The sequence below is a fragment of the Coregonus clupeaformis genome, unplaced genomic scaffold, assembly GCF_020615455.1.
Source record: "Coregonus clupeaformis isolate EN_2021a unplaced genomic scaffold, ASM2061545v1 scaf0571, whole genome shotgun sequence".
NCBI classification, from domain to species: Eukaryota; Metazoa; Chordata; class Actinopteri; order Salmoniformes; family Salmonidae; genus Coregonus; species Coregonus clupeaformis.
In genome coordinates, this window is record NW_025534026.1 from 280,630 (window position 1) to 301,900 (window position 21,271).

Sequence of the window (21,271 nt, forward strand, 5' to 3'; positions counted from 1 at the left end):
GATGCCCCATGTACAGCATTCAGGTGAAGTAATGAGTGGGGGGCAGTTGTAAAGCGAACGGCGCCGTCTACCCGGCCTCCACAACTGTAATGACCACGGTGAAGAAGCCGAAGATGGAGCAGATTCAAGCCGACCATGAGTTGTTCCTACAGGCCTTTGAAAGTGAGTTGCAAGACTTTTTACTTATACCAGGAAGTAACGATTTTAAGCCAGGTGGAAATCTTTGAAAATAACCAATTGAGTATCATTTGGATTTTGTTACTGTTGTCTACTTTTCTCACAACTAATATCAATGACACTGACTAATATGAGGCCTATCTCTGACTAAATTTGATTAGAAAGTGGGCCTGGAACGATAACATGCATAGGCGATATATCTGTGAGGCTCTGCAATACTATACAACTCTGTGAATACATTCATACCACAATTCTATTCAATAACTGACTAAAATCATTACAAATAAGATTATTGAGCAGGCTATGATTATTGTTATGATGTATTTGCAGAGCCAACTCAAATCTACAGATTTCTCCGCACAAGGAACCTGATTGCAGTAAGCCAATATTATATGCATAAATTATATACAAAATGTACAGTGTTTTCAGAAAGTATTCACACCCCTTGACTTTTTCCATATTTTGTTGTGTTACAGCCTGAATTGGATTACATTTAGATTGTGTGTCACTGATATACACGGGGCGGCAGGTAGCTTAGTGGTTAAGAGCGTTGTGCCAGTAACCGAAAGGTCGCTGGTTCTAATCCCCGAGCCGACTAGGTGAAAAATCTGTCTGTGCCTTGAGCAAGGCACTTAACCCTAATTGCTCCTGTAAGTCGCTCTGGATGAGAGTGTCTGCTAAATGACAATAAAAATGTAATACACAAAATACCCCATCATGTCAAAGTGGAATTATGGTTTTAGAATTTTTTTAGATTTTTTTATAATGAAAAGCTGAAATGTCTTGCGTGAATAAGTATTCAACCCCTTTGTTATGGCAAGGCTAAATAACTTCAGGAGTAAAAATGTGCTCAACAGGTCAGATAATAAGTTGCATGGAATAACTCTCTGTGCAATAGTGGTGTTTAACGTGATTTTTGAATGACTACCCCATCTCTGTACCCCCACACGTACAATTATCTGTAAGGTGCCTCAGTCGAGCAGTGAATTTCAAGCACATATTCAACCACAAAGACCAGGAAAGTTTTCCAATGCCTCGCAAAGAAGGGCACCTATTGGTAGAGGGGTTCAAAAAAAGAAAGGGAAAAAAAGCCGACATTGAATATCCCTTTGAACATAGTGAAGTTATTAATTACACTTTGGATGGTGTATCAATACATCCAGTCACTACAACGATACAGGCGTCCTTCCTAACTCAGTTGCCGGAGAGTAAGGAAACCGCTCAGGGCTATCACCATGAGGCCAATGGTGACTTTTTAAAACAGTTCCAGAGTTTAATGGCTATTATAGAAGAAAACTGAGGCTGGATCAACAACATTGGAGTTACTCCACAATACTAACCTGAATGACAGAGTGAAATGAAGAAAGCCTGTACAGAATAAAAATATTCCAAAACATGCATCCTGTTTGCAATAAGGCACTAAAGTAAAACAGCAAAAAATGTGGCATAGAAATTAACTTTATGTCCTGAATACAAAGCGTTATGTTTGGGACAAATCCAACACATCACTGAGTACCATGCTTCATATTTTCAAGCATGGTGGTGGCTGCATCATGTTATGGGTATGCTTGTCATCGGCAAGGAGTAGGGAGTCTTTTGGATAAAAATAAAAGGAATAGAGATAAGCACAGGCAAAGTCCTAGAGGAAAACCTGGTTCAGTCTGATTTTCAACAGACACTGGGAGACAAATCCACATTTCAGCAGGACAATAACCTAGAACGCAAAGCCAAATATACACTGGAGTTACTTACAAAGATGACATTGAATGTTATTGAGTGGCCTAGTTACAGTTTTGACTTAACTAGGCTTGAAAATCTATGGCAAGACTTGAAAATGGTAGTCTAGCAATGATCAACAACCAACTTGACAGAGCTATAAGAATAATAAAAAAATTATGGGCAAATATTACATTTTTACATTTACATCATTTAGCAGACGCTCTTATACAGAGCGACTTACAAATTGGTGCATTCAACTTATGATAGCCAGTGGGACAACCACCTTTTTTTTCCCCTTTTTTATTATGGGGGTGGGGGAAGAAGGATTACTTTATACTATTCCAGGTTTGGAAAGATCTTAGACTTACCCAGAAAGACTCACAGTTGTAATTGCTGTCATTGTAACATGTATTGACTCAAGGGGTTGAATACCTATCTATTCAAAATATACTCGTGTTTTATTTTCCATAAATGTATTATTTTTTTTCCCCCGCATTTTTCTTCCACTCTGACATTATAGTATATTGTGGACAAAAAATTCAATCAATTTATAATCCAATTTTGTAACACAACAAAATGTGGAAAAGTCAAGGGGGTGTGAATACTTTCTGAAGGCACTCTATATATAATAATAGATATATTCATGTAATTTTCTTGATTTCTTTCTCATTTTCACAATGTCTGGTGTATTAATGATTAACCTCCAAATGCTTCCATTTTAGCCTATATTCTTGCACAGGACTCTTACCTTCATGACCCACAGAAACACTCGAACAAATGCTAAAAGGTAACATATTGTTCACTGATTGATCTGAAAGGGATCCGATGATTTTTATATGGTAGTAAGAAATGGTATAAAGTAGAACCTTAAAGATAAGAACCTCAAACTTACAGACTGGACGGTAACCAAACGGTCAATATCAAACCGGGACATGTATTAAATGCAAAAACAAACTTATGTAGGCTACACACAATGGTACACCTTGCTTACACGTGTAAATACGCAATCTATATTTTCTATAACGGTAGATGCGGTTATCAAGAGAATTTCAAAGTTACGGACGGCCATTGTACGGACCTCCAATCCCGCCGTGTTCATATCTTTGAGGTCCTACTGTACTTTTTTTATCTCATCAAAATTAAAGCCACTTCTAAGGGCCTAATTTGTGCTGTGGTTGAACTTGTGTGCTCAGGAAAACGTTCAAGGTGGATGACATGCTGCTCAGAGTTGAGAAGATGAAGGGAGAGCAGGAATCTCACAGGTAAGAGTTAGGAGACATAACATATTATAAGATGTATTATAAGTTTTAATGGTTCATACATGCTTATAATAAGTTATAAAGTCTTGAGTCATATAGTTATAGTTTTCTTTTCATGTATTTTATTTGAGGTGTTTTCACTTTATTTAGACAGTAAGGAAATCAGAGGTGGAGACTGGCAAGTAGGAGAGAAACAGTGGGAAGGGTGGGGATCGAACCCTGTTCTCTGGTGGGGAGCCTTATGTGACTTTTGCCTGGGAGTGTTACCAACACCACAGCTCTGCATCTTTTCTAACTGTGTATTACTGCTTTTTCTTCTAGCTTGTCCTCGCACCTGCAGCTTACCTTCACTGGATTCTTCCATAAGGATGGTATGCCCACCAATACTCTCCTGTTTGCACAATGTTCAAATGCAATTTATTTGTATGCCTTATACCAATGTGTTGGTGTGATATTTTACAAAAACAAAAGAGACAAAAGGATGAAACATTACACCTTTTTTAAAACGTTCTCCTTCTCACAGAAAAGCCATCTCAGAATTCAGAAAACGAACAAAGCTCGGTCTCTCTAGAGGTGCTACTTGTCAAAGTCTGCCATAAAAAACGAAAGGTAAAAACCACGCTTCGTTTCTCTCATATTGTTTCAATCAAGTGAAATTGTTTATAAACCAAACTCCTAACTCAACTCCTAGTTAAATCCTAACTTTTCTCCTTTAACATTGTTTTCCATAGGATGTCAGCTGCCCGGTGAAGCAAGTGCCTACAGGTAAAAAAGCAAGTGCCTTTGAATCCTGACTGCAGCAACCAAACCAAGCCCGGCTCGCTGCCCTCCCTGCTGGTGTCCAGTAATCGAGTTTGAGCCCAGCAACAGCCACATGGTCAAGTCCTACTCGCTCCTGTTCAGGGTCTTACGCACCGGGAGGAGGGACATGAACGGCCTTGTGAACGGCGAGGCCAACGAGAACATAGGCAAGTAGTTGCAAAAACACCCTCTGGGACGTTGGATGACTCACTAAAATTGAATGTCTGTCTCTGTTTGTTTGGAGAGAGAACAGATTAGTTGTTGGGAGATACCCATATATATATACAGTACCAGTCAAAAGTTTGGATACACCTACTCAAGGTTCTTTATTTTTACTATTTTATACATTGTAGATTAACAGTGAAGACATCAAAACTATGAAATAACACATATGGAATCATGTAGTAACCAAAAAGTGTTAATCAAATCAAAATATATTTTATATTTGAGACTCTTCAAAATAGCCACCCTTTGCCTTGACAGCTTTGCACACTCTTGGCATTCTCTCAATCAGCTTCATGAGGTAGTCACCTGGAATGCATTTCAATTAACAGGTGTGCCTTGTTAAAAGTTAATTTGTGGAATTTCTTTCCTTAATGTGTTTGAGACAATCAGTTGTGTTGTGACAAGGTAGGGGTGGGATACAGAAGATATGAGAGAGAACAGATGAGTTGTAGGGAGATTTTATTTATATATATAATATATATATAAATAATATGGTGGCCATTTTGTTTTGATGATGTGGCATTATTTTCTTGAGCCAAATGTCTCATTTTTGTTTGTTTGGTTTCTTTGCATCGTTCAGATATGACAGAGATGCCCAGCAGAAAGAAGAGAAGCTCCGCCCACAGAGAAGATGGCGAGACCACAGAGACCTTTGTTGCACAGATGACTGTCTTTGACAAGAACAGGTAAACAACATACCATATATGGCAAAATGCTAGTCATTTATCCCCAGGTGGAAAATGTCATTGCCAAGTTGCTGCTAAAGCTGCACTCTGACCTCAAGGATATTTAGCTGCTTGTGAGTGCCTTTTTAAGGTGCTATAAACTCTGACCCTATTTCTGAATTGAAACCATGACTGCATATATTCTATAACTGTTCACACTCAATGTTAAATGCATTACTTAGAGCTTATAGTTAATAAGGGACCTCTGTCATGTGCAGGAGATTGCAGCTGCTGGATGGGGAGTATGAAGTGTCCATGCAAGGGATGGAGGACTGCCCCGTCAGCAAGAAACGAGCCACATGGGAAACCATTCTGGATGGGAAGGTGAGTGTGCCAAAGGCATGTGTGTGTGCCAACCTAGCAGGCTTTGGTTCCAGCACTAAACATTTAATTACACTAATCAAAGTCTTGATAAGCAGTTGAGTAATTGAATCAGGGGTTGTTGTGCTGAGCTGAAACAACAGCTTGCCCAACCAGTAGCTCTCCAGCACCAGGGTTGGTGAAGACAACTATACTATCAGTAGGACACTCCCACATCGAAATGTGTGTATGATGGTACTTTGACAATGTTTCCGGCTCTGCTCCCACAGAGGCTTCCACCGTTCGAGACGTTCTCTCAGGGACCCACGCTGCAGTTCACTCTGCGCTGGACAGGCGACGCCAGCGACAAGTCCACAGCCCCCGTGGCCAAGCCCCTAGCCACACGCAACTCTGATGGCTCCAGCCCCATGGAGAGCAGGCCCAGCACACTGAAATCTGCCCCGCTGGGTAAGAGGCACAACACACTCAATAGCATCTTACTTGGCTTTTACCCTAAAGGAACAACACATTCTAACCTCCCATTAGATTCACTCACAACAATTTCAGTATACTGTTCTCTTGCCTTGACGTGACTCTAAATGTGTGTAGCTAAGGCTGCGTTTACACAGACAGCCCAATTCTGATAATTTTTTCATTCATTGCTTTGACCAATCAGATCAGCTCTGAAAAAGATCTGATGTGATTGGTCAAAAGGCCAATTAGTGGGGGGAAATCAGAATTGGGTTGCCTGTGTAAACGCAGCCTTGGTCACCATCTAACCAATGCTAGAGCCATAAATATACTATGACTTTAACTTTACAATAAAATTGACCAGACCGACGTGCAGCTGCATCACTAGCATACTAGCATAATAATGTCCCTAAGATGTGCTATCTATTAACCTCTGACTCCTTCATCTCTCCCTCCCCTCCCGGTTGTAGCTGTGAAGGCCTCTGTCAGCACAGACATTCAGATGAAAAGAGAAACAGATCCTGTGTGAACCCAGGCAGAAACTGCGTATATTTTACCAGGTCTGTTCATGCACCAATATTAAATGTTTCACAGCGCTTTACATAGTAAGGGGAAACTCACCTTATCCATCACTAATATGTAGCACACACCTGGTTATGATTATCATGATACACCTCTAAGTACAGGGAAGAGTAGCGTAATATACTTAAATGTAAAACAAAATCTTGTTTGAGCATAACTCAGAATGGTTCAGTTTATTAATAAACCAGTAATGAACTTCCATCTTTTTGTCCCATGGCAGTTCCTGTACAACAACAACACGCGGCAGCAGACGGAGGCTAGAGACGACCTCCACTGTCCCTGGTGCACTCTGAACTGTAGGAAGCTTTACAGCCTGCTGAAACACCTCAAACAGTCCCACAGCCGCTTCATTTTCAATTACGTGGTGAGAGACTGGGGCTTTGTGTGTGGGTGTACAGGATTCACATGTTTGAACGTTTTCCTGTTTACCATTAACCTATGCTAATTTGGTATTTTGATGAACCCTATACAGGTAAAAAAAAATAGTTAAGACTAAAGAGATGTTAAAGCCATCTACTACCAAGTACTTGGCATACTGTATGTTGAATATTTGAGTTGTCAAGAATATTGATAAATAGTTATTTGAATTGAATTGATGTCCCCTGTGTCTCCAGCCTCACCCTAAAGGTGCTAGGATAGACGTGTCCATCAATGAGTGCTACGACGGCTCCTACGTGGGCAACCCCCAGGACATCCACAGCCAGCCCGGCTTCGCTTTCAGCCGCAACGGCCCCGTCAAGAGGACTGCCGTGACACATGTACTGGTGTGCAGGTAAAGAAGGCGTCTCCTGTCTCCACTTTCATCTCACTGGCTCTCACCCTCAGTCATCCAGTAGTAAGGATTGCATGTCAGAATCAAAGCACTGAAATAAAAAGATTAACTTGGTTATGTTCAGCCTCCTGGGTAATCATGTGAAAGGACAACTGCAATTTTGATTGGCTAACGTATTTCATATATCTTCACTTGGATGGTACCATCACAGCCATATAGCTAGCTGAGAATTTGTACACGTGTACCATTTGTCCACTAGCTTGCCTGCATGTGTGTACCTAACCTAACCACAGCCTCTGACCCCTAATGCATTGCTCCTGTCTTGTAGGCCCAAACGGACAAAGCCCAGCCTGTCAGAGTTCCTGGAGTCTGAGGATGGGGAGCTGGAGCAGCAGAGGACCTACGTGAGCGGACACAACCGTCTGTACTTCCACAGTGACAGCTGCATGCCCCTCAGACCCCAGGAGATGGATGTGGACAGCGAGGACGAGAGAGACCCAGAGTGGCTGAGAGAGAAGACCGCCACGGTCAGTCCTCTGCTCACATTGTTACTCAGACCCAGATGATGTATAATGGAGTAGAACACAAGAGAAAACATAACAATGACTGCCTGATGTTTAGAAAGAATGGCCCATATCCTAACTTGGGAGACATGCATGTCAAATGAGTATCCCATTGATATCAATGTATGATTTACATGAAAATCGAGCATCTCAAGATAGGATTACACCCTATATGAAGCCAACAGAAATGAATGTCGGCTTGAACTACAGCTGTGCTTTGCTTCTCTCATACTAAAATGTACCTTCTGGTTGTGTTGGTCTTTGCGTGACTAACGTATGAGTGTTCCGCCCACAGCAACTGGATGAGTTCACAGACGTCAACGAGGGCGAGAAGGAGGTGATGAAGCTGTGGAACCTGCACGTCATGAAGCATGGGTATGTACCTAAAAGCTGTGGGTATGTATCTCTAATCACTAGCCTTTTACGGCACTATAGTAGATCACTTAGAAATACACATACAGCCACATCACCTTGAAGAGTTTACCTCTTAACATGTGATATAAATGGTGTGTTTAAGTAAGGATAAAAACAGTAATCCTTATGTTACTGTAGTTAGATCATTTAGAATTCCACATAAAGCCATGACACTTTGAGAGATTACATCTAACATGGATAATGTATTTAAAAAGTTGTCCTTAATCTGAATCATTCTCTCTAGTAAATCAGTATTCTAACCTCATTTCCTCCCGTTGTGTTCTGTTTCCTGTCCGTATCTAGCTTCATAGCCGACAACCAGATGAACCAGGCCAGCATGCAGTTCGTGGAGAAGTGCGGCGCCTACATCGCCCGCCGCAACCTATGCCGCAACTTCCTGCTGCACCTGGTCAGCATGCACGACTTCAACCTGGTCTCCGTGGCCACCATCGACCGTGCCATGTCCCGCCTCCGCCACATCCAGGAGGAGCTGCCCAACGCCGGGCGGACGACCAGGCTGACCGGGCCCTCATGGAGGGCGCCTGCAACGGCACTCGCAATCGCCTGCAGCTCTGGCGGGGCGGTGGGACCAAGCACGGCAAGAGGACAAAAAGCTCTGTGACTGATTGATGAACTGATGACATTTGGTGGCAGCAGTCGATCCCACCCATTCATTTTTATTGTTATAACTGTCACCCTTGGTGCTTAGTTAGGTGGGAGGAAGACATCAATCGAGGATTGTCTTGAATTGACTCAAAACATACAAATATAGCTACACACACAACACAGGCATATGAAGACTCACTATAATGTGAGGGTTTTACCAAGTCATTATGCACCGTGAGCCAGTTGAGTGATTCTTGGTGGTTTTCGGGGGTGTGAAGAAACTGGGGGAATCACTTGAAAGGTATTGTAATCATGGTTTGACTGCCTTTGTTATCACATTGTAATCAGAAACTATATTGAGTGGATATACAGTGTCATGCATATTGATAACATTGTCACTCTTAATGATCTGTATTCCATAACCCTGTCTTTGGCTCTAATGATCATTTTAGTTGACTATTGTTTTAGCACTTGGTAATAATCTGTATTAGTGAATTGTTTTAAACTTGAGTTGAATCACCATTTTGTTTTTACTCTGCGCAACTGCATCAATTGTCAGATGCACCGTCTGTCTTGAATCCCCTGAAACCTTATTGGGATTTTATTTGTTTTGATTTGATGTATGTTGTTTCTCATGTTTCTGTTGATAATATCTTGAGTAATGGAGGATCAGTGGCCTCTGATATTTTGCAGACGACCAGATGCTACTCTCTGCATCCATAGCTTGAGGATATTAAGCCAAGATGCACCACAAACTGCCAGCACATTCACTCTTTCATGTAGACTGCTTAGCTCTTCTACAGGGGTGTGTTCACTAGGAACCAAGGGGAAGCAAACGGGACAAAGCGGGAAGGGACCTACCTGCATTTGTCCAATAGGAAACTCTTGTTTTTGTTGCAAAACGTTTTCTGTTGTGAAATGTTTTGCTACTGTGTGCACTAATGAATGCATCCCAGACAACAGGACTACAACCTATGGACGTTTTATGACATGCTGGAACCTGTATTATGGTTAAATTGGTTTGAGGGACATTGGGAACTCAAAAGCCGTTTTTGATGTTCATTTATCTTCTTCAACGGGTGAGCTAGGACGTGTTGGACAACACTCCTTGCAGACACTTTGTATACATTGTAATAATGTCAATATCTAGCTATATCCCATTGTGAACCTGATTATCACTGATTATGGACATGTAGGATTTTTCTTCAAAGGCAATATGCTGTTTGTTTATTGGAAATGGGTCCTAGTTGATACGTGTCTATCCTACTATTAGGTTCCGTTTAAATGCCAAAGGGGGTGATTTTCAGTAAAGTCTCAGTTCTGCGTAATTTAAAAAAAAAACATAATTTCAAATCTTTAAATGACAAGTGGTGTATAAGCCTTAGCTGTATGTTTTTGCGTTGTGTGAGTGCACAAATTGAACAAAAGCAGTAGTTTTGGTGCTTCGTCGAACACCTTTTCCCTCAACTCCATGGACCAGTCTTTTACTCCCTCGTACCTTTATGCACGTTTTTGATCGGCTGGATATAAGGGTAGAAAACAATCAGTTCACCATATTGTCAAACCACCGTTGAAGTCGTGAACTATGTTATAAACTTTGGATATGGGGATTTTATATTTAAAATAAAATACATTTGACCTTGTCAGTTTTCTTTATTCATCTGATATCAACATTCATGAAAAATATATTACATTTTATGTTAAATGTGTCCATTTAGGTTAGCCTACTACCACAGATTTAGTAATTTACATGAAAACATTTTTAATACAATTTCTGCAACTAACGTTACAGTGCCTAGGGGTGGGACCAAATATTAAATGAGCTAGTATTCAAGTTACTGTCAGATTGGCCGATCTGGGTTTGGCGCGTCTATGTGAACATACGGAAGTGGTAAATTACACAACATGTAAACATTTGGCTGCATGTGCTGGTTAATGTTTTAGGAAAAGCTAAATTCTGAAATTATTAGCGTAAACGTTTTTTGTATGTTTAAAGTTTTTCTCGATAGGCAGTCATTGACTTGTTCAGAAGCTCATGCCAGAAAGTAAAGTTGTCTAGCTAGCTAAATCTGTGTTTTTACAATGTGTCAACGGTTGTGAAAGTGCTACTTTATAGGTAACTATCTAGTCCAGCACCTTACGAAGACAAACGTGAAAGTAACTTTCATTTTGTCTTTCAATTCTAGTGAATGATATGAATAATAATAATAATATGCCATTTAGCAGACGCTTTATCCAAAGCGACTTACAGTCATGTGCGCATACATTTTTACGTATGGGTGCCCTATTGATGTGATGACAGTAATGGTGACAACTTCAGAAAATAATTTGATACAGAACGATGTGGTTATCACCCCTGCTTGGCCATGGAGAAGAAGGATGGGCGCCCAAAATCCAATGACATCACAAAGTACTTCAGTATAACCCCACAACCTCTTGGGAGGAAGAGACTAATTTCTGAGCAGGTGAAAGAGAAACCTAAGATGGCGCCTTGTCATATTGGGGGGTCTGATGATGAGGTGCCTCTCTCCGTGTCAAGGTCAACCAGTAGACTGCACAGACTCAAGCAGAACAGATACCCCAAAGCAAGAACAAGCCTCATCAAGGATAGCCCCTGCTCAGACCCTCCTAATAATGTTATAGTGATTTCAGAGTCAAGCTGCTCCAGTGCTGACACAGCGTTCAGGAGCAGGGAAGTGATGGGGTCTGTGGACCTGGCTCAAGTCACTGGCCAATGCCATGGAGCAGGAGTTTGACTTACATCTGGCAAGAATGAAATACCATGTACCCTCACAATTTTCACCAGGAAACGGGACACTAATAAGGTGAATAGTCCCCAACACTCACAGAGACGGATTTTGAATTGGTGGTCCAGCTCAACACTTAAACGCAACCAGACTGAGAGGGAGGGGTCAATTACTTCTGGCTGGAGAGATACGTTGTCAGGGTCTGTCTGCAAGGGGTCTCTTAAAGAGGTCAAAGTGTCTAACCCACTGTTCTCAGTCAGAAGAGTCTTCACTATGCTGCTGAAGAAATACAAAGAGAATTTACTGGAGTCGGAAAGTCCAGGTAAGATTGAGAGACTGTAGTTACCTCTATTCTATCTGTGTCATGTTCTTATTGTCATGTATACAGTCTGTGTGGGCCATATTATTGTATCAGATTCAGTCTTACTGATCGCCTTTTCTTTCAGAGACAGAGATAGGCACTACATCTCCTCCTAGCTCTGTAGGAGAGAAGAGGAAACATCAGAATGAGAGGGAGGACCCTGAAACCGTACGCAAGCGCCAAAGGTCTAGCCCGCGGGTTAGAGGAGACCAGCTTTACTGGGTATAGTTCCTCTTTAGAACACCAAGTCAGGGGGTCTCTTATCCCCTCTTCCAGGGGTCAGCCTAGAAGAAGCAGGCTGAGCCGAACACAAAGACTCAGGCAGCAACAGCACGAGAGTCAAGGTCTGGGGATAGGTCATGAACTGACCCCTAACCCACCAAACCAACCAGAATCTCCTCAGAAGGTATATCCTGCCCAACCACAGAGATGCCAAAGGAGAGGTGATGATTCCTAATACAGATTGTTGTTGAAACTACAATGTATTTACTTTTCTTTGTCTGATTTTGTATGTCCTAACTGTGTATGCCCCAGACCACTAGACTACCGAGGTGCTTTAGCTCTGTCATTGATTGGGATCTGCCAATGGCCTTTAAGATATGTACCGTTCTTTATTTTTCTGTTGTGAAGTTCACAACATTGAGGATTTGCTGTGGACAGAGAAGTACCGCCCTCAGCACTCCAGTGACGTAATAGGCAACCCTACCTCTGTAAAGAAGCTACACAGGTGAGTTGCTAACACCACGGCTAGCTCCTTCAATGTTTAGCTTTTATAGCATGGTGTCTTAAATGCATTTCCTTATTTCTGTTTGCAGTTGGTTAAAGAAATGGAAACTGAGAGCTGACTCTGAAGAGAAGAGAAAAGAGCGGGAAAGGAAGCTAGAAGAAAACGCCAACAGCAATGGTAAAAATAGAACACTTTTAGATGTTATGAATTGGTGGGAAAAAAATAGTAAAATAAAACCACCTACTGTATCATAAAAAAAAATATCATCACTGACGATGAATCCTCCATGAATAACATTGATTGTAGTGTTGACCTCCGGTTTGGCTGTGCAGACTCGTGGGACTGTGGTGACTTCCAGGGAGAGGCTGGAGTGGAGGAGAACTGGGAGGAAGATCTGTGTAGCACCATGCTGATCACAGGACCTCCAGGAGTGGGCAAGACAGCCTCAGTATACGCCTGCGCTCAGGAGCTGGGCTTCAAGGTCAGTGTGAGACTACTTAGAAGACTTACAGTCCCATTCACATAGGACCTGCTGATTGGTGTTAGAGTATGGTACAAAGACATTCCTCTATTTTTAACTTTTAAATTACAGTTTGTGGATAATCAGATAAGATGGGTAAAGCAGAGAACCAGGAGAGGCCTACACATGTTCATTCAGTCATATGATTCACAGAAACAGGTTAGCTTTCATACGGGTGTATGCAGTCATCTTCTAACCTGTGGGTGCAGTATGACTAGTCATAATATATGTAAGATGGCTGTCTTGACTGCTCATTTCCTTGGCCTCTCCAGGTGTTCGAAGTGAACGCTCCTCCCAGCGCAGTGGTCGCCACGTCCTGACTCAACTGAAAGAGGCCACCCAATCTCACCTGGTGGAGATCCAGGAAGCACCACCCTCGAACCATCTCATCTCAGTAGCTACAACAGCAACAACACCTCAACTAAATCTGACACAGTAGCTGGTAAGCACCCCCGCAACTGAAAAGTACTTAATTGCAGTCTAAGCATAACCATCTACTGAAAATCACTTATTTAAAGTGACAGGAGCTATTTTGTATAGTGTTTGTCCAATGGAGAATGTGGGTTAAACCTATTTTGTGCTCTCCTCACACAGGTAAAGTGGCCTCTCCCAGAAAGATTTTCTCACCCTCTAGGAAGGGCCTCAGCCCCCTTGTAGCTCTCACCATAAGATGGGTGGCAGTGCAGCCTCCATGATGCTGGCAAACTTCTTCAAGAAGAAGAGTAAACCAGAGATCATAGACAGCCCCTTCATTATCTACAAAACAGGATGAACACCGACCCAACAGTTAAGAAAAACAGGAAACACCTTGAAAGTTTAGCATGTGTGGATCTTAGGAGACTGGTGGGAGGAGCTATAGGAGCACTGGCTCATTTGTAATGGCTGGAATGGAATCAATGGAACGGAGCTGAAAATGTGATTTCAGTAAGTTTGATGTGCTTGATACCGTTCCATTTATTCCATCGATTACAATTGCAATGAGCCTGTCCTCCTATAGCTCCTCCCACCAGCCTCTGGTGTGGCTATGGTTAGTCTTTTTTGTTTAATCAGTTGATATTATTTCCTACAGTTTTTGTCTCTCTCAAGACCGTGACCGTGAAGAAGGCAGATATTATTAACCCTAGGTTAGTCAGTCAACTGTCACCAGACATTGAAGAACCACCAACAGGTAGACAGAGTAAAAGGATGTCCACATCACTCATTCTATTTGAAGAGGTAAACCACACAACAGTCAGTTGTTTTATTTGTATAGCAGTTCTAGGTTGCAGACTTGACTGCATAACTGTAGTTTTAATGAAGTGACCAAGCTGCACCTGCTCTCCCGCAGGTTGATGTCATATTCGATGATGATGTGGGATTCCTCACAGCAATCAAGACCTTCATGACGACAACCAAGAGACCTGTGATACTGACCACTAGTGGTGTGTGTATATATACTGAATAATATGAATTCAATCTGTATTGAAAATTAACACGAAAACTGTCTTCAGATCCCTCCTTCAGTGCAAAATTTGACGGCGACTTTAAAGCGATCCTTTTTAAAACACCTTCAGTGGTAGGTAAAGCATCTAGGCACCATTGCGTCCCCTCAACTAATGTGCATGATATGATATGAAGCTGCTACTCCATTGTGTTTCTGTCTGTGTCATGCCCCCTCCCAGGTGAAGGTTTGCAGTTACCTGCAGCTGCTGTGTCTGGCTGAGAACGTAAGGACGGATCCTGGGGACTCACCTCTCTGGTGAGCGTGAACCAGGGAGACATCAGACGTAGCCTACTGCAGCTGCAGCTCTGGGTCTGCAGTGGAGGAGGACAAGTATCTCAGAGGGCAACCCCACTGAAGGACCCTGCAGGTGGTGTGTATGGAAGTGAGTAAGTGATGACTAACTATTAACTGACTAACTTCAATGGCTAGGTGTGTTGGTATATCACATGTATAGGGCGGCAGGTAGCTAAGTGGGTAAGAGCTGTGCCAGTAACCGAAAGGTCGCTGGTTCTAACCCGAGCCGACTAGGGTGAAAAATCTGTCGACGTGCCCTTAAGCAAGGCACTTAACCCTAATTGCTCCTGTAAGTCGCTCTGGATAAGAGCGTCTGCTAAATGACTAAAATGTAAAATGTAAAAAAATGTGAACCCTTAGTTTTCTTGGTCCCTGTCAAGTCTTACAATTGAATCACTTGATTGTTTTGGTGAACCCTAGCTCTGGGTGTTGCTGAAGTGGAAGACAGTGCAGTGGGTGAAAATACTTCTCCCCACCATCCTCCCTGTGACGTGGGCTGCACTCAGAGCATGCTGGGGCTCCTGAACTCTGACCACAGCCATGACCTGCAGACCACTCTAAAGCACGTAACTCAGAGGCCCTGTGGCCTCACAATACTGATCCACAGGGATTTAAAGAACTTTAACTAGATGAACATCCAATGCTTTTATTCAGGTAACAACATTGAATGACAGTCTAACTGTATGAGGTGCCTTTCTCTTTGATTCCTCAGTGCCAATCCTGGGCTAAACCAGACATTATCAAGCTGATGGAGATCCTTACTTAGAGCTGGAGGAGAGGTGTAGCTCTGCTCTACTCAAACCTGGAGCTCCTCCTTCCCAGCCCAGTCCTCTCCTCACTGCAAAGAAAACGACTCGCCCTAGGCTTCAGAGTGAGCCAACACCCCCCTGACATCCACCCCCCACCCTCAGATCCCACTGATCCTGGATCAGACCAGTCCAGTTAAGGTGTCCTCTGGCTCCAGGCTGAGGAGAAAGAAATGTGTGCCAATGATTCCAGATCAGCTCACAGCATGTTAGTAAAGCCTTACAGAGCCTCACTGTCACAGAGGAGGACTCATCCAAGTACATCAAATATTACTGAGACTGTTAATGACAAACTTCTAACTGAGAAGAAGGCAGATGGGTTGGTGTACCACTGCTTAGGTGCAATAACTGACTTTATGGACCTCATGTCCTTCATTGATATCTCTCTACCGAGTGAGTGTCCACATAAGGCAGGTCCATGCAGGCCAGGGGCTTTTCTCTGGACAGGGGCAGAGATTAAGGATGGACTGCTAGATGAGATGAGAGAGGAGGATCAGGGCTCCTGGAGGTGGGGTTGTGGAGAGGACATTGGAGATCAAGGCTGCAGTGAGGGCATGGGCTTCCAGAGGTGCCTAGCCAGGGTGTCTGGGGTCTGGACTGGATCCCAGAGGCTGGAGGGGGAGCAGAGGGGGAGGGGTGATGGAGAAACTCACCCCTTCCTGTCGCCCCCCACACAGACAGGGTTTCAGGGTCAGTCAGACCACTTCCTGTGATCCTAGGTGATTGCAGTCTCCTGAGTGTTCTATCTATCTGGGTATTTTTTTCACTCTGTAAGAAATGCATTGGTGGCTAAATTACCATTCTTATGTGAAGTTGGCACTCAAGTTGGTAATGTTGTACAATTTGGTTCAAACGGCTAGTCAGAAATTAGCATTATTGCAAACAAAACCTTCTGATATTACGTTACACTGAATATAACTTTCATTGTAAAGCTCCAGTTCCATTGAGTCACTGTGGTATCTGAACATCAGTTTGTCTTCCAGCATGGTCCAAAGGAGATATGACATCATCAGAACCGTCCTCTCAAGCAGAGCCTTCTGCACATTGGGAAGCAAGCAGGCTGTTGCCGTGGACTACCTGCCTGTCCTCCGCACCATCTGCCAATCAGAGAGAACTCAGGAACAGGGCCAAGGCAGGTGAGTCAATACACTGCATGAGAGCAGGAGGTGCACCTTATTCATTTCTACCAAGAGAAAACAAAGTTGGACCAAAAGCAGTTATAATTAAATAAGATTGCTTAGATGACTTAAAATGACCGATTTGTTGTATGAATGCTGTTTCTTTTTCTCCTAGGTTTCCGCATTACCTCAGCAGTACTCACCTGGGCCTCCCTAAGGCCACTGTGAGACTCCTTGCAGATTATTTCCCATGACAATGACCATTGAAGTCAGCAAGACTACACAAACAGATCTGAAACTACTAGGCAACATGTCTGGCTCTCTACACTGCATAACAGGGAGGTTAATGCTATCATCTCCTATGTTAATGACTTATGATTTAGTGAATGTAGCCCATATGTGTTTTCATGATAGTTTGCTGTATATCTATTATACTGTACATTCATTCATGCTTATTACTTTTTTTTTTAAATATGAATTGAATGAGTGAGACGTTTAGGTTTCTACTGTATGCATTCAAAATGTATATTAACTGATGAAATCCTATTTTTATATATTTATGCATAACAAAATAAAAACATGTATTTGTTACTTTTTATTTCACTCAGGTTCAGTGAGGTGGTGTTTAAAATCTGAGAGGTATTTCAGAGTCAGAAGACATTATAAACATTTGTCCATAAAGATACAGATGCAGGTGGTCGCATGTGACATATCACTGTACACATTCAAGCCTGTTCTGCTTTACTATTGTCCCTGACAACATTTCTATTCATGGGAAAGTGAAGAAAACATGAGGTGTGGTGTCTGTATGAGGGGAGGCTTGAGTTCAGCTGTGGGGCCTGAACTGAGACCTCAAGTGCAATACCATCTGAGTGTACAGGTTGGAAGTGTTGTAGTATACATTTAAATATAAGATAGCATCAACTTCCATCAAGCCTCCAATATGCATGTCTCTCAGGGTAGCTCTGTGACCTTTGACCCCACCAGGTCACACATACTGTACACAGTCAACCGGTCTTTGTCTCTGGTGAAAATGGAGCATGGAAATTGTCTCTAACATTAACTCGATTCACTGAGCAGCTCGTAAAACGCCACAGCCTGCAAAATGGCGTCACACAGCTCCTCCCCCCGACTCCGCCCACCCATCTGGAAGGAGTTCCTGTATTTCACCAACAGGTTGTGAGGGAATGTCACCCTCGGAATCTTCTGAGTCACTGACTCCGTCATCATCTGTCGCACCGTCTGGGCCCCGCTGGTGCGTGACTCGCCCACCATGAGGTCAAAATGGCGGCCGACGGCGGTGCGCATCATGTTGAGCACCTTGGGTGGAGCGGTGATGTCAGGCTGGGTGTAGCGGGGCTCCAACAGGGCGAACAGCATAGCCTCCACTGTACGCATGTGAGCCATTACCGGGTACAGGGCGGTGTTCTGGAGGGAGATGGACGGCTTTTCCACAACGAAGAAGTCAGCCGTGGGGAGGTGGGATACCACACTGAAATCTGGTGATGTTATGGCACATAATGAGATGTGATTCAGTACAGGAGTTAGGCTATTTGGATATTACAGTCAATGATTGTGCACCTAAGCTGCAACCTAGCCCTGAGACATGGCTGTAGACTGACAACATAGTCATGCCTCAGGGCTAACCTACTTAAACAAATGCAAGAATACCTCGGTCGGAAACATTCAACTTACGTCATCCAAGTAGGCAGAAGCCATGTAGGTTCCCTTCAGGAAGTTGTGGCAATCCTCATGTTGCCACTCCAACACGTTCATGCCACGATCCACGTGCGCCCAGGCTATTTTATTCACTCCACACACAATAGACACTATGGTATTTGCTTCCTGGAAGAAAGACAAAAATGGATTAATACACATGTAATAACACTGACATGTAGTATTTTTGTGCTGACGTGACTGAGGGGTACAGACAGCGGTGACTGACCCTGTGGGCTGCTCTACCACCTGTGTCATCAACGTCCAGACCTCAAGGCCATCACTCTAGCTAAATCATCTTACCTCTAGCCAGGTCCTTTCCACTTCTGGTCTGATGAACTTGGCAAGCTGGACCTTTACTTTTCTTTTCTCTCTTCTCCGGAGGGTTGAGGATGGAGTTGAAGACAATGACAGCACTTTTTGTGTTTCAGAAGCGGCACATTTATGACGCTTTCGAGATTTTTTAAAAGGTCCATTTCTAGTCCTGTATTCCACAATGTTGACAGACTTGCGGCCACGAAGGAGCTTGACAGCGGCGAGTTCCGACTCTGCCGCATTGTTGAGGAGCTGCAGAATGACATCTCGCTGCTCTGACGTGTAGTATGCGTCCAGCGACTTGTTGTCATCATTGCAAGGAGTAATAGAAGAAGAGAGGGTGCCATTCAGGGTTTCAAAGCCTGCTACTGGGATCCGACTCCTCCAGCAGCACGTGCAGTTGAGATATCGGAATTCTAGTTCGGGGAGCGAGCCCTGGGGTAGGTAGAATAAGCCATACTGCCCTGCAAGAATAGAGGGAAACATACAATAGGTGCGGAAAATACATTGCGAGTGATTGAACGAATGACATGAACACCCCTCATTACAAACACAAGAACCAGCTAACAAATAGCACCGGACAAAATTGTAATTAAGAAGTTACGAGAGACTTGACGGCTTGAATAAAACATTTGTGTATACCTCTCCGGGCGACTAATGACATAAATCGCCTTGCAACCCACATTGTAATCGTGGTTTTAGAGGTAATTCATCTTCTAAACATCAATGCAGGTTACAAAACTTTGCCCTTTAGTTGTTCGCCGGTCTCACTCGATGCAGAAACAAGGATCATGCATAATTTGTTCCTAGGCACTTTATGTTCCCCTCGCTCTCCAGGTTCTTTATGCTGCTGTGAGATCTCACTGACTTTCATCTCAAGTGCAAACTTCTTCAAAAGCTGACTTCGTTTTTATTAAGATATTTATTTAGTTACATTTCAATATGAATATGAATAAATGTTGGTGACATTATTTAAACATTAGATATTATCTCGATATATTTGTTGGAATATAGACCATACAATCAATTACGGTAGTTTTTCTTAGATATTACTATTCTGTCAGGCTTACTTGTCTTTTATAAATAATGCGTAATATGGTAACGCCTTTTTCACTTCCCCTGCTCATTGTTATTTGAATAGTGAGTGTTTGAGTGGAGAACAATAAACTTAATGTTGCTATGCCAGTGAGAAAAGGAAACATCGGGCCAGTGAGCGCGGTCAGTGCAACAACAAAGAGAAACATTTCTGACACCTGTTGTAGAAGTAATACATTTTAACTTAATGAAAAGGCATGGACCTACGTAAAATAAGCAATTTGTTTGTTGGGACTTGATTGAGGCAGAAGAACAGTAGATTTACTTATGGCAAGTTCGGAGAGAAATAAGAAGATTCTGCTTGATCTGGTGAAACAGCCCAGCAACGACCATTGTGCCGACTGTGGGGCCTCTGGTAAGTTATATTTCATAAAAGTACATGTTAAACCATGTTTGATAGCCTCTAACATTTGACATGTTTAGGCTACCATTGTGGCTAGGATATGATACAGATAGGAACTGTAAAACAAAAAGTTTAAAGTAGTGAAATATTGAAGGACTCCCCCAAACAGAAGCTGTGTGACTATTTCATATTGATGATATACTATTTCAGTGTGGTTGTCTATTGTTCATAGAATGTGGAGCATGAGAAAAAAACCTAAGCCATGTAAGACATGTGAGTTGTATGTGATGTGGTTGTCTCACCTAGCTATCTTCCAAGATGAATGCACTAACTGTAAGTCGCTCTGGATAAGAGCGTCTGCAAAATTACTCAAATGTAAAAATGATTACAACCATGGCATGTTTTAAATAACCTATTTTGGGGGGAAGTTACAGTTTATTCAGTCAATGATTACAGTGGTTCCTCCTTTCAGTAACTCTCAACAGCCAACCTGAGAAAAAACAACCAATCAAGGCGTGACATACTACAAAGTCCAATATACTGTATAGTGGCCTCCCTCATTGTTCGCAAACTATAGCAACATGGTTCAAAGGTATGTACAGGCTGCAAACTTTCAAGTGTCTGATTGAGGACAGTATCATATTACTGCAATTCACAGAGCCCTGGGCTCGTACAAACTTGGTGTGTTTGTATGTGTGAACTGTTCCGGGGACACATCGGGACTTGCCTGCGATGTTTGAAAGTCCATACCTTGGATTTCTGGGATGATTCCCCAGTGGAGGTACAGTTTGACTGTTCAGTATGTGGCCCTTAGTTAGTACGGTTGACCATTACAACTTGAAGGATAATCTCAAGAGCACAATGATAGCTTCAACCCTTTGCTTTTAGAGTGTGTTATTAGGCATATTGAGTGCATGATATGATATTATTATGTAAGAACACCTATTAGTGTTTCGTAATTGTAGTTTGTGGAAGACAAGGGGTAACGCTGCAGCCAATGCCTTCTATGAGAAGTGGTGTTCCACCATTCCCAGCTACCCGTGGCCACAGGGAGGGATGACTGTGTGTGAGTGGGACTATCAATCTTGTCTTCATTCACTTCACTCTGTTGAGATGAGGTGTAGCAATTGTG

At 42.7% G+C, this 21,271-nt stretch overlaps 2 protein-coding genes and 2 pseudogenes across 4 annotated transcripts; 3 read left to right on the top strand and 1 right to left on the bottom strand.

Annotated features, from left to right (window-relative positions):
* Positions 1-44: 44 nt before the first annotated feature.
* LOC123485096 lies at positions 45-8,630 on the top strand (annotated as a pseudogene).
* A 5,099-nt stretch (positions 8,631-13,729) lies between these two features.
* Positions 13,730-15,303, top strand: LOC123485095 (ATPase family AAA domain-containing protein 5-like). Of its 3 annotated transcripts, XR_006658865.1 has the most exons (6): positions 13,730-13,755; positions 14,039-14,184; positions 14,297-14,390; positions 14,460-14,524; positions 14,631-14,834; positions 15,167-15,303. XR_006658865.1 is itself a non-coding variant. In XM_045215979.1 (5 exons), exons 1-4 carry the CDS (start codon positions 14,155-14,157, stop codon positions 14,709-14,711), a joined length of 270 nt encoding a protein of 89 aa, XP_045071914.1. In that variant the 5' UTR covers positions 14,032-14,154; the 3' UTR covers positions 14,712-14,838; positions 15,167-15,303. The 3 variants fall into 3 exon arrangements, 2 of the variants coding, with proteins under 2 accessions (XP_045071914.1, XP_045071913.1); XM_045215979.1 differs by lacking the exon at positions 13,730-13,755 and having other exon boundaries at positions 14,032-14,184; positions 14,631-14,838; XM_045215978.1 differs by lacking the exon at positions 13,730-13,755 and having other exon boundaries at positions 14,032-14,184.
* An 888-nt stretch (positions 15,304-16,191) lies between these two features.
* LOC123485097 (ATPase family AAA domain-containing protein 5-like) lies at positions 16,192-17,021 on the top strand. The gene is made up of 3 exons (XM_045215984.1): positions 16,192-16,271; positions 16,536-16,688; positions 16,846-17,021. The coding sequence occupies exons 1-3, from the start codon at positions 16,192-16,194 to the stop codon at positions 16,922-16,924; spliced, it is 312 nt and encodes a 103-aa protein (XP_045071919.1). The 3' UTR covers positions 16,925-17,021.
* Positions 17,022-17,252: 231 nt separating this feature from the next.
* On the bottom strand, positions 17,253-19,440 carry LOC123485092 (annotated as a pseudogene).
* Positions 19,441-21,271: the final 1,831 nt, after the last annotated feature.